Raw genomic sequence first — 15,147 nt, 5'->3', positions numbered from 1 at the left:
TCATGAAATGCAAATTATTTGAATAGGGGTACATATCCCCCCCCCCCCCCCCAAGGTCGAGAAATTTTATTTTTCAAATACCTTACAGAAAAAAATTAAATATCCAAAGAAAAAAATTATTCAAATGTTCAATACTTAAAGAATTTGAAAATTAAAATTTTGTATGGAATCTTCAAGTCCAAGGTGTGGAAATGAAAATATCTAGCATCAATACTGTGGGCCATTTTTTTCTCAACGGAATATCATAGAGAGTAAAAGTTTGCGTATGTGGTTTTCCTTGCGTGCAAAAATGTGCTCCAGAACAATTTTTTTTTTGCACGGTTTTTGCAACAATTTTAAAAATAGAAATTTATTTCACAGAAATAAAAAAAATTGCTCTTAAAGAGTTTTTAGTTACAAGCAAATTGGTGTTTGAATTGTCGGTAAAAGTCAAGTTGAGCGGTCGACTGCTAATACGCTACCAAAAATATCGAGAGAGGTGTCAAACGACGCGTATTGACCTCAGCATTAATAATCCGAAGGCGGAAAAGAAAAATTGTATCTCTGCCGGGAGATATTTGCAGTTGAAGTTGGCTATTTTCTTGTGGTTGTTGTAATGTTGTTGTAACCACAAAAATATTGTATACATAAGTGTTTTCCGCGGATATAGTTTTGGTCTCCAAACCGGTGTTGGACCCACTCAGGGTAATTTTTTATAAGCGCGGCCGAAGGCCGCCACTGCAGAAAGGTGTTCTGCGCAAAAATACTATGGATACCACCCCCGGTTTCGAAGGGACCCGCGGGTCATTTTTCGGTTTTTGTTTAATATCTATTGAACGAGCTAAAATTTTTCTTTTCCGCCTTCGGATTATTAATGCTGAGGTCAATACGCGTCGTTTGACACCTCTCTCGACATTGGTAGCGTATTAGCAGTCGACCCCTCAACTAGACATTTACCGAATTGTCAAAATCGGTGGAGCCTATCGGCTGCTATTCAACTTTAAAAGAAAAAGGACAAGGAAAATTCAAATCGCGATAATTAAGGATACAGAATATTTTGGAAAAATCGAATGCGAGCATTTATTTGTATTATCGATAGATATCAAATAATATCATTGTTGTTCAAAAATAACTTATGACGTTTTTCGGTGATCACTTTCAGAAATTTTCACAGTGTCTTTAAACATAAGATTTATTTACATTGTTATTATTACATTGTTTTATTAAAATTATATAAGTATGAAATGTACACACCGAGTGATGATAAAAGTACCAAATAAAAAATACAAAAAGTATTTAAAAACAGAATACATACATACTTTCGAAAATAATTTGAAATTGAAAGCTTACATTTTGGTATTATTAAGCGCTGTACGCAGATCAAAAGCAAACACTCAAGCAAAATTTTGCATTTTTCTTGAGCATGAAAATAGCAGTAGGCACAAAATTTTGGCATTTCACGATGCATGGCAATTTATACATGAATACCGCTTTTATAAAAATAAAACAAAATTTATAAAACTGTTTGATACCATTTACCCCCTCCCGACGCGCCCCCCCCCCCCCCCCCCCCACAAGCCAAGCTGACGATCCGCGACTGATTAGCTTAGATTAGATAAGATTAAATTCGGCTGTATAATTTAATATATCAAATTACTTATTTATTTATGAATTATATAACCTTAAAAGATTTACATACATATGTTTGTATGTTGTATGAAAAAGTTGAATTTAATTATATTTATATTTAAGTACATAAATTTTGTAAAATTGAAGAATTTAATTGTTTTAGAGTACTAAAAATATGACATACAAAGTTGTTGCAATAAGCAATTAGGTTTTCATATTTGTAAATTTCATCTATGTATGTATGTATGCTGTACGGTGAGATGTTTAGTTCGCATAGATTTTTGTGAACTCTGCTCATATTTTGATATCGTGGAAATGGAGAAAATAAGATTATCGATCAGATATGTTTTGCAGCAACTGTGACCGGTTAGGCACTGGGTTATATTGAATGAGACTCCCAATTTCTGAAGGTAAACATCTGCTTCTTCTTGGAAAAACATTTCTGTACCGCTGCCTGTCGGTTCACTCACTAATTCATGGATGGATTCGTGTTTATGGCTGTTGCTTCCTTGGCTGCTTCATCAGCTCCTCCGTTGCCGTCAATGCCAATATGCGCTTTGACACAAGTGTACTGAATATGATGCCTTTGGCAAAGAATGTAAAACCGGCTAGAGCTAGTCCAGACGTGGCAGATTGGGTATGAAAGCCGCGTATTGCTCTTATGACAAAACATTGGTGAAATGTCGCAGACGCGGCAGACGCTTGAGGCATATGTGATCATGGGGTCGACAGCCTGCGAAAAGAAAAGAGAAGGCATTCAATAAAAGGATATGTAACATTGTGAATCAAACTAAGTGTGATATCTTCTGCATAGACGTCAAAATTACAAAGTGGATCACCTGATTTATAATTGACTACCGCTGAAGATAGCCCGCCCTATGCGCCGCCATATTGAACACCCTCTCAAAATGCTTAAAAGTAGCCATATTGAACATCCTGTCAGCAGTTGACAGATAAGGTATCAATCACACTTGTTTTATCCACAATGTTTTCGAGCCTGCGAAATTTCATTTTTTTTTTACTTTTTTTCGACATTGATTTTTATGATTTCTTTCATGACCTACTAAAAAAATGTTCATTTGATTGTAAAATTTTCATTTTTTAGTAGGTCATGAAAAAACCTTAAAAATCAAAGTCGAAAAAAGGTAAAAAAACTGCAATTTCGCAGGCTCGAAAATTATTTTTTTGGGTATGCGTAGTGGAACTGTTTTTCCTGAGCCCAAATCCTATAGAAAAATCGATGGTGGGATATCGGTTAACTTTCGTCCATACAAATCGACCCACCCTAATGTACACACAAATGTGTCTTGTAATTCTCATTTGTTGATCCACAAGTCTCAAATCTTATATGTAAGTGCATATGTATATATATACTATCAGCATATTTTACAATGCCTATTCGGATTTAATATTTACACACTATTTAAATTCAACTACGCCATTTGAAAATCCACCCGGTTTATAAAAATACATTTGTGTGCATATACATACATACATATATAAAAGCATTAAGATGTCCAATTCTTCAATTCAATTGGAGTTATCCCTAGAAAGTGTAGTTTGAAAAGCGAAGATAGCGAGGAAAGTATTGGCCCTAAATACTTAATGTTGACTTATCCATCCAGGACAAACAGCTGATCGAACCAACCTTATAGTCCGAATTTTTCAACTATCCGGATAAACCGGATATTCGAATAGCCGAATAGCTAAGCAAAAAATCCGGCTATCCCGATATCAGAATTCATAAATGGGAAATCCGGATATCTGGATACGTAAACGGAAAATCCGGATATCCGTATGTCCGAATACTGGAATATAAAAGTTGAATATCTGCATATCAGAATTGAACGAAGCAAACATCGAAAAATTATTCACAAAATAGTATGTTTGTAGATTATTAAATTAACGTCAAAAATTAAAAAGCTACAATTTTGCAACCAAGTGAAAATAAGAACAGTGCCATTTGTTTATGTTGTGAAAAAACGCTGTTAATTGAATGCCCCACGAATTTATTGTTATTAATGTTATATAAACATATATGGTACATCAATTGTTTGCTTTTACTGGATATCCAAAAATACGGCTATTAACTGGATCTTCGTAAATCCGGATATCCGTTTAGTTTCACAAACGAATATTAACCGGATATCCTTGCCGTCCGGATTTTATCCGTGTCAACGGATATCCGTATGGATATCCGGATATTCGAATATGCGGATAGTCCCAGCCCTAGCCATAACCATACCATAGCCAACCAATTGGTTTTTGGTCTTTCGCCATATCCATAACCTAAAAATATTTGAGTTAGTGAATTTATTTACTTTTTGTATACATATATTTTATTTATTGTTTTGGATACGTTTTGACTAAAAGGCTTATTTTTTGTGGAATATGTTTGTACTTTTTTGCGTTTTCCTCGTTTTTATGAAAATGTCAACTTTTTAAGATTATGGCAGCATTAATCGATCACAGTGGAGACGTCTATGAATATGGGTATGGTTACGATTATGGCGTTAGGGTTAATGAAGTTTAATTGGCCCTTTAGTCTCCTACTTCAAAACGCCATATCTGAGAATAAATTCAATACGTTTTGACGTTAGGTAGGGCGTTTATGAAAAAAAACTGAGATAGGGCGTTCTTCAACCGGAGTCTGAGAAAGGACGTTATTGAAATAAAGCATAATATTATGAGATAGATTTTTTATGAACTGGAAGCCGATATGAGGTCTTTGTTAACCGACCAGTTTAACCTAGTTTAGATTTGAAAAGCTATCACTTTAAGTGAGACACGCTAATGTCCATGCTATCAAAGCAGACCGCGTCTGTCGCAGCCGGCATTATCTACAAAGATATGTATGTAAGTTTATGAACCGCATATAATATACCATAGTTTGTTTATATGCGCTCGTACAAACACACTATTTGTAATTCTACACAATATGCTTACATACTTATGTATATGCATACGTACATAAATAGGCAAACACATGTACATATAAAATGAATGTTTTTATTTGTATGAATTTAAATATTTATCGCTCTTCTGAAAGTTTTTCGTTTGTGTTATTGGATTGTTTTTCATTCTTCAGTTGTTGCATCAGCCAGTCATGAGTACGTGTTTATAGTTTTTAATCTTTTTTATTTTACTAATGATTATTTGTATTTTGCTAATCTTGCTTGCCATTAATTGTGTTCAACTTATTCAGACAAAAAAAAAAACAAAGAAATCTTAAAAGTACACGTGCATGTCATTTGCTTTATGACGTTCGCAAGATGGCTCTGTAGTTTACTGTTATGTCATTTGTTAATATACACTATACACATACCGGCATACGGCATATTAACATAAATTCTAAGATTTAAACGAAAATGCAACATGTTTTCATGGTTTTCATGGGTTTTGCGCCTCAATGTAGGCTACTAAGTTGTTAAACAGGCTTATATGTATGTAGTTACCTAAATGGGACTTTCCACGCCACATTATCCTACTTGCAAATATGCATAACGACCTTTGAAAAATGTTACTTTGATTAACCTGGCTTTTTTCTTCCACCACCTAACTGGTTGAAATATTGTACGGTTTGGGTAATTTTTATACTCAGTTGAGCAGAGCTCACAGAGTATATTAACTTTGATTGGATAACGGTTGGTTGTACAGGTATAAAGGAATCGAGATAGATATAGACTTCCATAAATCAAAATCATCAGTATCGAAAAAAAATTTGATTGAGCCATGTCCGTCCGTCCGTCCGTCTGTCCGTTAACACGATAACTTGAGTAAATTTTGAGGTATCTTGATGAAATTTGGTATGTAGATTCCTGGGCACTCATCTCAGATCGCTATTTAAAATGAACGATATCGGACTATAACCACGCCCACTTTTTCGATATCGAAAATTTCGAAAAACCGAAAAAATGCGATAATTCATTGCCGAAGGGGGTTAAAGCGATGAAAATTGGTAGATGTGTTGACGTTATGACGCAGAATAGAAAATTAGTAAGATTTTGGACAATGGGCGTGGCACCGCCCACTTTTACAAGAAGGCAATTTAAAAGTTTTGCAAGCTGTAATTTGGCAGTCGTTGAAGATATCATGATGAAATTTGGCAGGAACGTTACTACTATTACTATATATGTGCTAAATAAAAATTAGCAAAATTGTATGAAGAACACGCCCACTTTTTAAAAAAAATTTTTTTTAATTCAAATTTTAACAAAAAATTTAATATCTTTACTGTATATAAGTAAATTAAGTCAAAATTCAACTCCAGTAATGATATGATGCAACAAAATACAAAAATAAAAGAAAATTTCAAAATGGGCGTGGCTCCGCCCATTTTCATTTAGTTTGTCTAGAATACTTTTAATGCCAAAAGTTGAACAAAAATTTACCAATCCCTCTCAAATTTGGTAGGGGCATAGATTCTATGACGGTAACTATTCTCTGTGAAAATGAGCGAAATCGGTGGAAGCCACGCCCAGTTTTTATACACAGTCCACCGTCTGTCCTTCCGCTCGGCCGTTAACACAATAACTTGAGCAAAACCGATATATCTTTACTAAACTTAGCCCACGTACTTATCTGAACTAACTTTATCTTGGTATAAAAAATGGCCGAAATCCGACCATAACAACGCCCACTTTATCGATATCGAAAATTACGAAAAATGAAAAAAATGCCATAATTCTATACCAAATACGAAAAAAGGGATGAAACATGGTAACTGGATTGGTTTATTGACGCAAAATATAACTTTGGAAAAAACTTTGTAAAATGGGTGTGACACCTACCATATTATGTAGAAGAAAATGGTAAAGTTCTACAAGGCGAAATCAACAGCCCTTGGAATCTTGGCAGGAATACTGTTAGTGGTATTGCATATATAAATAAAATAGCAGTACCCGACAGATGATTTTCTGGATCACCTGGTCCACATTTTGGTCGATATCGCGAGAACGCCTTCACATATACATCTAAGGGCCACTCGCTTTTAAAACCCTCATTAATACCTTTAATTTGATATCCATATCGTACAAACACATTCTAGAGTCACCCCTGGCCCACCCTAATGGCGATATCTCGAAAAGGCGTCCACCTATAGACCTAATGTCCACTCCCTCTTAAAATGCTCAGTAACACCTTTCGTTTGATACCCATATCGTACAAACATTCTAGAGTCACCCCTGGCCCACCCTAATGGCGATATCTCGAAAATGCGTCCACCTATAGACCTAATGTCCACTCCCTCCTAAAATGCTCAGTAACACCTTTCGTTTGATACCCATATCGTACAAACATTCTAGAGTCACCCCTGGCCCATCCTAATGGCGATATCTCGAAAAGGCGTCCACCTATAGACCTAATGCCCACTCCCTCTTAAAATGCTCAGTAACACCTTTCGTTTGATACCCATATCGTACAAACATTCTAGAGTCACCCTTGGTCCACCTTTATGGCGATATCTCGAAAAGGCGTCCACCTATAGAACTAAGCATTACTCCCTTTTAAAATACTCATTACCACCTTTCATTTGATACCCATATCGTACAAACACATTCTAGAGTCACCCTGGCCCACCCTAATGGCGATATCTCGAAAAGGCGTCCACCTATAGACCTAATGCCCACTCCCTCTTAAAATGCTCAGTAACACCTTTCGTTTGATACCCATATCGTACAAACATTCTAGAGTCACCCTTGGTCCACCTTTATGGCGATATCTCGAAAAGGCGTCCACCTATAGAACTAAGGATTACTCCCTTTTCAAATACTCATTACCACCTTTCATTTGATACCCATATCGTACAAACTCATTCTAGAGTCACCCCTGGCCCACCCTAATGGCGATATCTCGAAAAGGCGTCCACCTATAGACCTAATGCCCACTCCCTCTTAAAATGTTCAGTAACACCTTTCGTTTGATACGCATATCGTACAAACATTCTAGAGTTACCCCTGGCCCAACCTAATGGCGATATCTCGAAAAGGCGTCCACCTATAGACCTAATGCCCACTCCCTCTTAAAATGCTCAGTAACACCTTTCGTTTGATACCCATATCGTACAAACACATTCTAGAGTCACACCTGGCCCACCCTAATGACGATATCTCGAAAAGGCGTCCACCTATAGACCTCATGCCCACTCCCTCTTAAAATGCTCAGTAACACCTTTCGTTTGATACCCATATCGTACAAACATTCTAGAGTCACCCTTGGTCCACCTTTATGGCGATATCTCGAAAAGGCGTCCACCTATAGAACTAAGGATTACTCCCTTTTATAATACTCATTACCATCTTTCATTTGATACCCATATCATACAAATACATTCTAGAGTCACCCCTGGCCCACCCTAATGGCGACATTTCGAAAAGGCGTCCACCTATAGGGGTAATGCCCACTCCCTCTTAAAATGCTCAGTAACACTTTTCGTTTGATACCCATATCGTACAAACATTCTAGAGTCACCCCTGGCCCACCCTAATGGCGATATCTCGAAAAGGCGTCCACCTATAGACCTAATGCCCACTCCCTCTTAAAATGCTCAGTAACACCTTTCATTTGATTCCCATATCGTACAAACACATTCTAGAGACACCCCTGGTCCACCTTTATGGCGATATCTCGAAACGTCGTCCACCTATGGAACTAAGGATCACTCCTTTTCAAAATACTCATTAACAGCTTTCATTTGATACCCATATCGTACAAACAAATTCTAGAGTCAGCCCTGGTCCACCTTTATGGCGATATCCCTAAATGGCGTCCATCCATAGAACTATGGCCTACTCTCTCTTAAAATACTCTTTAATACCTTCCATTTGATACACATGTCATACAACCACATTCCAGGGTTACCCTAGGTTCATTTTCCTACATGGTGATTTTCCTTATTTTGTCTCCATAGCTCTCAACTGAGTATGTAATGTTCGGTTACACCCGAACTTAGCCTTCCTTACTTGTTTTAATTCATTCTTTATTTCATGTGCGAAATAGGCGTAACATGTTGCAATGTGTTTTAATTTTACACACAAAAAAATACCAGGTACATACTAAGGAATTAACCAGCGAGATAGGAGACAGGCTATTAAAATGTTGTAGCTTCCTTTTCACACGTACTTTCAGAAAATGTATTAGCACAAGCCAAAAAAAATCGTTCAGCAAAGTTAAAAAACCAAAATATTCAAATACAAATCCTTAAATTCTTAGGCCCAATAGTACAATAGTAGAAGGGCGTGTTATCTTTTAAACTTCGAGTTAACCTGAAATGAAGAGTTAAACTCAAACATTTCTGATATAATAGCTCCGAGCTTTCATCAATCACGAGACGAACAGACTACCTGATTCCCTATCTGCGGTTCGAGGAAGATCTTAAGGCCACAATAGAGGTGGACGGTTGGCGGTTGGGTGCTCAAATGGCGGACGAGGCGATATATGTGCACACAGATGGTCCAAAGTAGTGGAAGGAGTAGGGTCTGCGATATGCTGTGCTGATCCGGAAATAAACAGATCCTACAGGCTGCCAGATTACTGTAGCGTTTTCCAAGCGGAAATATTAGTCGTAACCAAAGCAATAGATACCCTGGAAGAGAATAGCTTAAGCTGCGACCGTGTTAACTTTTATATTGACAGTCAAGCAGGAATTAAGGCAATAATCTCGCATAGCACAGCATCTAAATGCGTGTCAGAGTGTAAGCAGTCTCTGGAGAGAATCGGGACAGGGAGAAGCATACATCTATATTGGGTCCCAGGGTATATGGGAATAGATGGGAATTAAAAAGTGGATGAACCAGCTAAAAAGGGCGCATCCATTGAATCTTGCTCCGTAGACGTCGCAATTAGATTGGGCGAGATTAAGATAAGGCGAGAGGTGCACATGATCGTCCAAGGGGTTTTCAGTTTGGTCGTTAAAACAAACTTCTGGTAACACTACGGACTCATGGACCAACAAGTTCAACCTAACCTAACTCTGAGCCAAAAAAAAATTACTTGCCGTTCTGTAAATTGGCCTTAAAAATTCATATTCACTAAGCTATTAAATTAATCAGGAATTTTCAAATTTCCTATCTCAGAGATTTTTCGATAGAAAAGTACTTTAAGTCAATCATAGAAACCTTTTTCGAAGGGCATAAAAATTCAAAATTCAGGGAAATCAGTGACGAGACGCGATACGCATCGGTAGACTTTTTTTCGGAATGTACATATGTATGTATGTATATCAAGTTATCACTTTGGTCATATTTCAGTCCGTTTAAATAAACCAAATAAATATTGTTTTACAGAGCAAATGCAATTCTTACCGAAACAATTCGATGGAGAAAGTATTGGGCTTGTTAACCTCATTAAGAGCCTAATCAAGGTCTAAGTTGCTTAATTTATTATTAAAACTACAAATACTTACATATGTAAAATAAAATCAAAATCAAATTAGTTTATAAACAAATAATTGAGCGTTGATAGCTTAGAAAGACTAACAAATGTCATAGGTATGTAAATATGTTTATATGTATGCAATATAATTTATTATTTTTATATATATTGTGTAATTAAATAATTAAAAACAAATGCAGAAAACAACACACGCGGTGAGTAAACTCATTCATAAGGCGATTGTGTTCAGAATATTTAACAGAATAATAAAAAAGAAAAACATTGAGAAGAAGAAGAGCATATGAATATACGCTTTGAGTTAACATACATATACAATTTATATGTATGCATAGTGAATTCTCAAAATTTAACCGAATGCGCAGTAATTTTATATATGTATCAGTAAATTTAAAAGCAAAAATATCAAGTAAGGAAGTATAAGTTCGGGTGAAACCGAACATTACATACCCAGCTGTACAGTTGAAATGCTGTTGTTGTTTGTTTTGTGTGCTTAATAGTGTTACAATGGCTCCCGAAACATAGAAAATTGCTTAGTCATAAAAGGGGCGGTGCCACACACTTTTTCAAAAATTTGAAGTATTTCCTATTTATTGTTATAAATCCACTTGGGAAATGAAATACCATTGATATAAATCTCTTTTAGCTTATTTTATTCGTACACGACCCTTTTAAAAATCTTTTATATAAAAGTGGCCGTGGTCCTTAACCGATTTCGTAAATTTTTCTTCAAAGCATTCCTTATGGTAAAGGCAACCTCTCTGCCGAATTTTGTTACGATAGATTTAACGATTGTTGATTTATGATTAATAATATTTGTAAAATTGATTTTATCACAGTGGACGGTGCCACCCACGCCCATTTAAAAAAAATTTTTCAAGAGTCTCAATATCAGTCCACACGTCAAATTTCAACATTCTAGGTGTATTATTTACTAAATAATCAGGTTTTTTGTGTTTTCCAAAATGTTATGTATATAAAAGTGGGCGTGGTTATCATTCGATTTCGCTATTTTCAGTACCAATCTATTTTGGGTCCAGATAAGCTTGTGTACCAAATGTGGTGAAGATACCTCAATATTTATTCAAGTTATCGTGTTAATGGACACACGGACGGACGGACGGACGAAAATGGCTCAATCAAATTTTTGTAGGATACTGATGATTTTGATATATGGAACTCTATATCTATCCCGATTCATTTATACCTGTACAACCAACCGTTATCCAATCAGAGTTATAATACCCTGTGTACAAGTACAGCTGTGTATAAAAACATGCCAGCCCTTTTATACAAAAGTCGAAAGAACTTGTAATACATACTTGTATTGCCATAGGTACGTTCATACATAAGAACAATTCTGTTTACGCTATAGCATATAATAACAGCGACGTTAACGTATACAGCGAAAACCGACATCAACCTAGAGAATAAAGAATAACAATGGTGACTAAACCCATTGCTGAGCAAGTAACCCCGCACAGGCACACATACACATTGTGAATGTGTTTACAAAATCGAGCATTTGCTCAATGCTATGGGACACGTATGCGCTCCGCAAAAGATTTTCGTATAAATACGGCCGCTCCCCAACCAAAACATAACAGTCAAGTTCACACCTTCGTTTGACTAGGAACGTTAAGTCAACAAATAGAGTGAGCGGATAACGTAGCCAAGTGTATATAAATAATTAATAAAAAATTTGCAAATACATATATTTTAAAACATAATACTGATTTTTTTAATTCCTTCCTGTGTCAATCAAACTACTTTGAGAATTTTTTTTGCGTAGAGATATTCATTCACAATTTTTTACTTTTAACTAAGTGCTGCAACGAATACATACATATATATTTATTGTTTTTGTGGAAAAGTAAATTGAAAGTCCCTAAGTTGAATAAAATGTCTGCATCACCAACTGCGCGTCAGGCTATAAGCCATGCTCTGCCAAAAACCAAAAAAATTTTCATTACAGACCCCATTCAAATGCCGGAAGTTTACTCATCCACTCCCGGTGGCACTCTCTACTCAACAACACCTGGTGGTAAGTTTTCAAACACATTTTGATATAAAACTTGTTCAAGAGTGGCCTTGCAGTGCGAGTGACAAAAAATAGTACCTAGAACAATTCAAAAACTACTTTAACGGCCTGAGTGAATAAAAAAAAACATTTCCTTTTTATCGCTTTAACTTAAGTTTTGAAGTTATTTTCATACAAATTTAATACTTTAATTAGATGAGCCGGTCCAGTAGCTCGGCTGTTTTTCTTTTGCAAAGATTGTTACTATAATTTTATAAATACCACAAATATCTTTTGGAAACGTTCGGACAGCCCCTTGAGAATCTTATTTTGGGACCATTTGTTAGTATTGTAAGGCTCAGACAAAATATTTTTAATTCAAAAGCCGAATTGAAATTTTAGGTACACCCTTAACGTGAGAAAATCCCATAAATAGATCCCTCAAATCTAAGACTAGTCCGCAATTCATGCGCTTTTCTTGCAGGGAATTTTTTTTTAATAAATAATTCCATAAGTTATAAGTAAAGATAAATTAAAAACAAAGGTAAAGAAAAATAATCATAGCTGATACCAAAATATTTGCAAAACAAATATTCAAACATACATACACACACACCTGCACGCCAAACAACTTAAGCCGTTTGCAAATGAGTCACTCGTGCTAGTAAATTATTTTACTCACTCAACATTTTTTTTTATTTGCACTTACGTTTTTTTCATATTCTAATGATTCGATTTGTTAAATTTCTATTTATTTACAGGTACTAAACTCATCTACGAACGCGCTTTCCTTAAGAATCTGCGCGGTTCGCCATTGAGTCAAACACCACCAAGCAATCTGCCAACTTGTCTGCTACGCGGCACCCCACGCACTCCATTCCGGAAATGCGTTCCGCCTCCAATGGATTTGGTTAAGAAGACACAATCAATGAAAATTGAAGATCAAGAGCAATTCCAATTGGAGTTGTAATATAATTTAACAACAAAAACAACAACAACATCAATTATTGATTTAAAGTTCATAGAGGAAAAGAAACAACAAAAACGGAGCAAATAAAAAGTTTCTTAACAATGCGCCCCAAGCAATCGAAGCAATTCTGTTAACTGCCATGAACTCGAAATGCAATAAAACAATCAAACGGAAGTTTTTTCTACGGCAAAACCAAACAAAAATTGATAAAATTTGTGTAAAGTATTTTTAAGCAATTTAATTTGTTTATGTTTTTTGTTTTTAATAATTTAATAATTCAACTTAATTATGCGTCTCCTCTGCCGCCAATATCTGATGCATAATATTTATTACTCTTAAACAAAATTTTATTAAATTCAAATTTTTTCATATTGAATGAATTTGAATGTTTCTTTAAAACTGACTGTGCAAAAATAAAATGTTTAGATAAGTTGTAAATTTAAACTTTTACTTCAGTCATATTGACTGCCATACAAATATTAATGATAATTCAATGTTTGTCCAACTTTCATGTGATTTTACTTTGATTATTAAATGTAATTTTAAATATTTGTAGTTTATAAGATTTAATATTAATTTTAATTTAAATAATTTGTTTATAAAAAAAAATGTATAATAAAAACATAATTCAAATTTGTAAGTTTCATCAAAATATTTATTCACGAAAATCAGGCCTTCAATACAAATGGTTGATTTAAGGAATATAACGCCTTTGGTCCCAGCGGGTTAGGGGGCCAGAATATACCCGCGGTAGATATGCCTGTCGTAAGAGGCGACTAAAATACCAGATTCAAGGGGTTGTGTAGCGCAACCCTTTCAGGTTGCCAACGCAATATACAGTTTCTCCAAACCCAATTGTCAACCTCACCTATCCTTGGCGAATCCTGTTTCATTAACAGCCGAGGCGACCCCGAACTCCTCATGCATCTAGGGGGTGGGAGGGCGGTATGGCTAAGAATGTTCCATGTCGCTTTTCTTTAGCTTAAAGTGCCACTGTTTAGCTTTTCAAAGAAGATGCTCGACAGTGTACGGCGCCGACTTTATTTTCCCTACTTAGATTGAGCAAGTACAAACATGTTGGAAAAGCGTTTAAGCATAATACATACCTATATACATATGTATACGTCCGCCATGTCGTGTTTACGAGACATTATCATGTATAATTTCTACTCCAACAACCTCGCTTAACTATTACTGCAATAGATCACGTCGATCATCCCACAATCCAACCTTCGCTAAAGCCAGGCATGCTTAACCAACGAAACGATATCATTTCGTTACGATAATCAACGTTAAAGCTGGAGACATTGGTGCTTTATCGGTAACCATATCGGTAACCTTTTAACAGCTGATTCGACCAACCTTATGAGAATCAATGCAATCGATTATTGGTGCCGCTAAAGTCGTAACCGTATCGTAGCCAACCAATTGGGTTTTGGTTTACCGTCGTAACGATAAACGGCTGATTACGTTAGGGATACGGATACAGCGATACGACATACGGCACCAATGACTCCGGCTTAATAAACGAAACGAAGTCATTTCGTTTCGTTTATTAACGTTAAGATCGTCAAATTAACGAAATGATTTCGTTTCGTTTTCTGCCATATCAAAACGAAATCAAATCGTTTATGTTGATTATTAATTTCAAACTATGCTGGCAAAACTGATTGATGGCGGAGTCATTAAAGGTGAAAGCATTATCCAAGCTGATTGCAACTTTTCTCATGAATTTTGACAGTACGAACATTTCTCAGAGTATTTTTGACATTACCACCAACGAATTACACAAACAAATTACATAGAGTTTGTGTGTGTATGTGCGCTCGTTGTTGCCACCTTACGGCTTCACCATGGCTATAGCATTGCCAGCATAATTCAAACATAAAGTACCACGTTTTCGTTAACGTTTTTAACGTTAACGAAAGCTTTTCGTTTCGGTTAAAAACGAGATACAATTTATCTTGATAATTTCTTTATCGATAATATTTCGAAGTGTTTCAACGGAAACGGTGGAAATTTTTTGATAAACGATTAGCTTAACGTTAAGGTGCATCCCTGGCTAAAGCTAAAACTCCGTCGCCAAAAATTTCTAAAACAGTATCAAGTTCGCAGGAAAGTATGAAACATTTAATGCCACATGGTCACAAGGAATAACTGC

General features: G+C 35.8%; 1 protein-coding gene and 1 long non-coding RNA gene across 2 annotated transcripts; one reads left to right on the top strand and one right to left on the bottom strand.

Moving 5' to 3' along the window:
* Nucleotides 1-326: 326 nt before the first annotated feature.
* LOC137242911 (uncharacterized) lies at nt 327-14,231 on the bottom strand. Its single transcript, XR_010950402.1, has 3 exons — nt 14,093-14,231; nt 1,789-2,341; nt 327-541 (listed from the first exon to the last, which is right to left on the bottom strand). It is a non-coding gene; the product is annotated as an uncharacterized lncRNA (long non-coding RNA).
* Thor (eukaryotic translation initiation factor 4E binding protein thor) lies at nt 11,609-13,626 on the top strand. Its single transcript, XM_067770163.1, has 2 exons — nt 11,609-12,040; nt 12,778-13,626. Exons 1-2 carry the CDS (start codon nt 11,899-11,901, stop codon nt 12,984-12,986), a joined length of 351 nt encoding a protein of 116 aa, XP_067626264.1. The 5' UTR covers nt 11,609-11,898; the 3' UTR covers nt 12,987-13,626.
* Nucleotides 14,232-15,147: the final 916 nt, after the last annotated feature.

Source organism: Eurosta solidaginis, chromosome 2, assembly GCF_040869045.1.
Source record: "Eurosta solidaginis isolate ZX-2024a chromosome 2, ASM4086904v1, whole genome shotgun sequence".
Lineage (NCBI taxonomy): Eukaryota > Metazoa > Arthropoda > Insecta > Diptera > Tephritidae > Eurosta > Eurosta solidaginis.
This window is presented reverse-complemented; position numbering and strand designations above follow the sequence as displayed.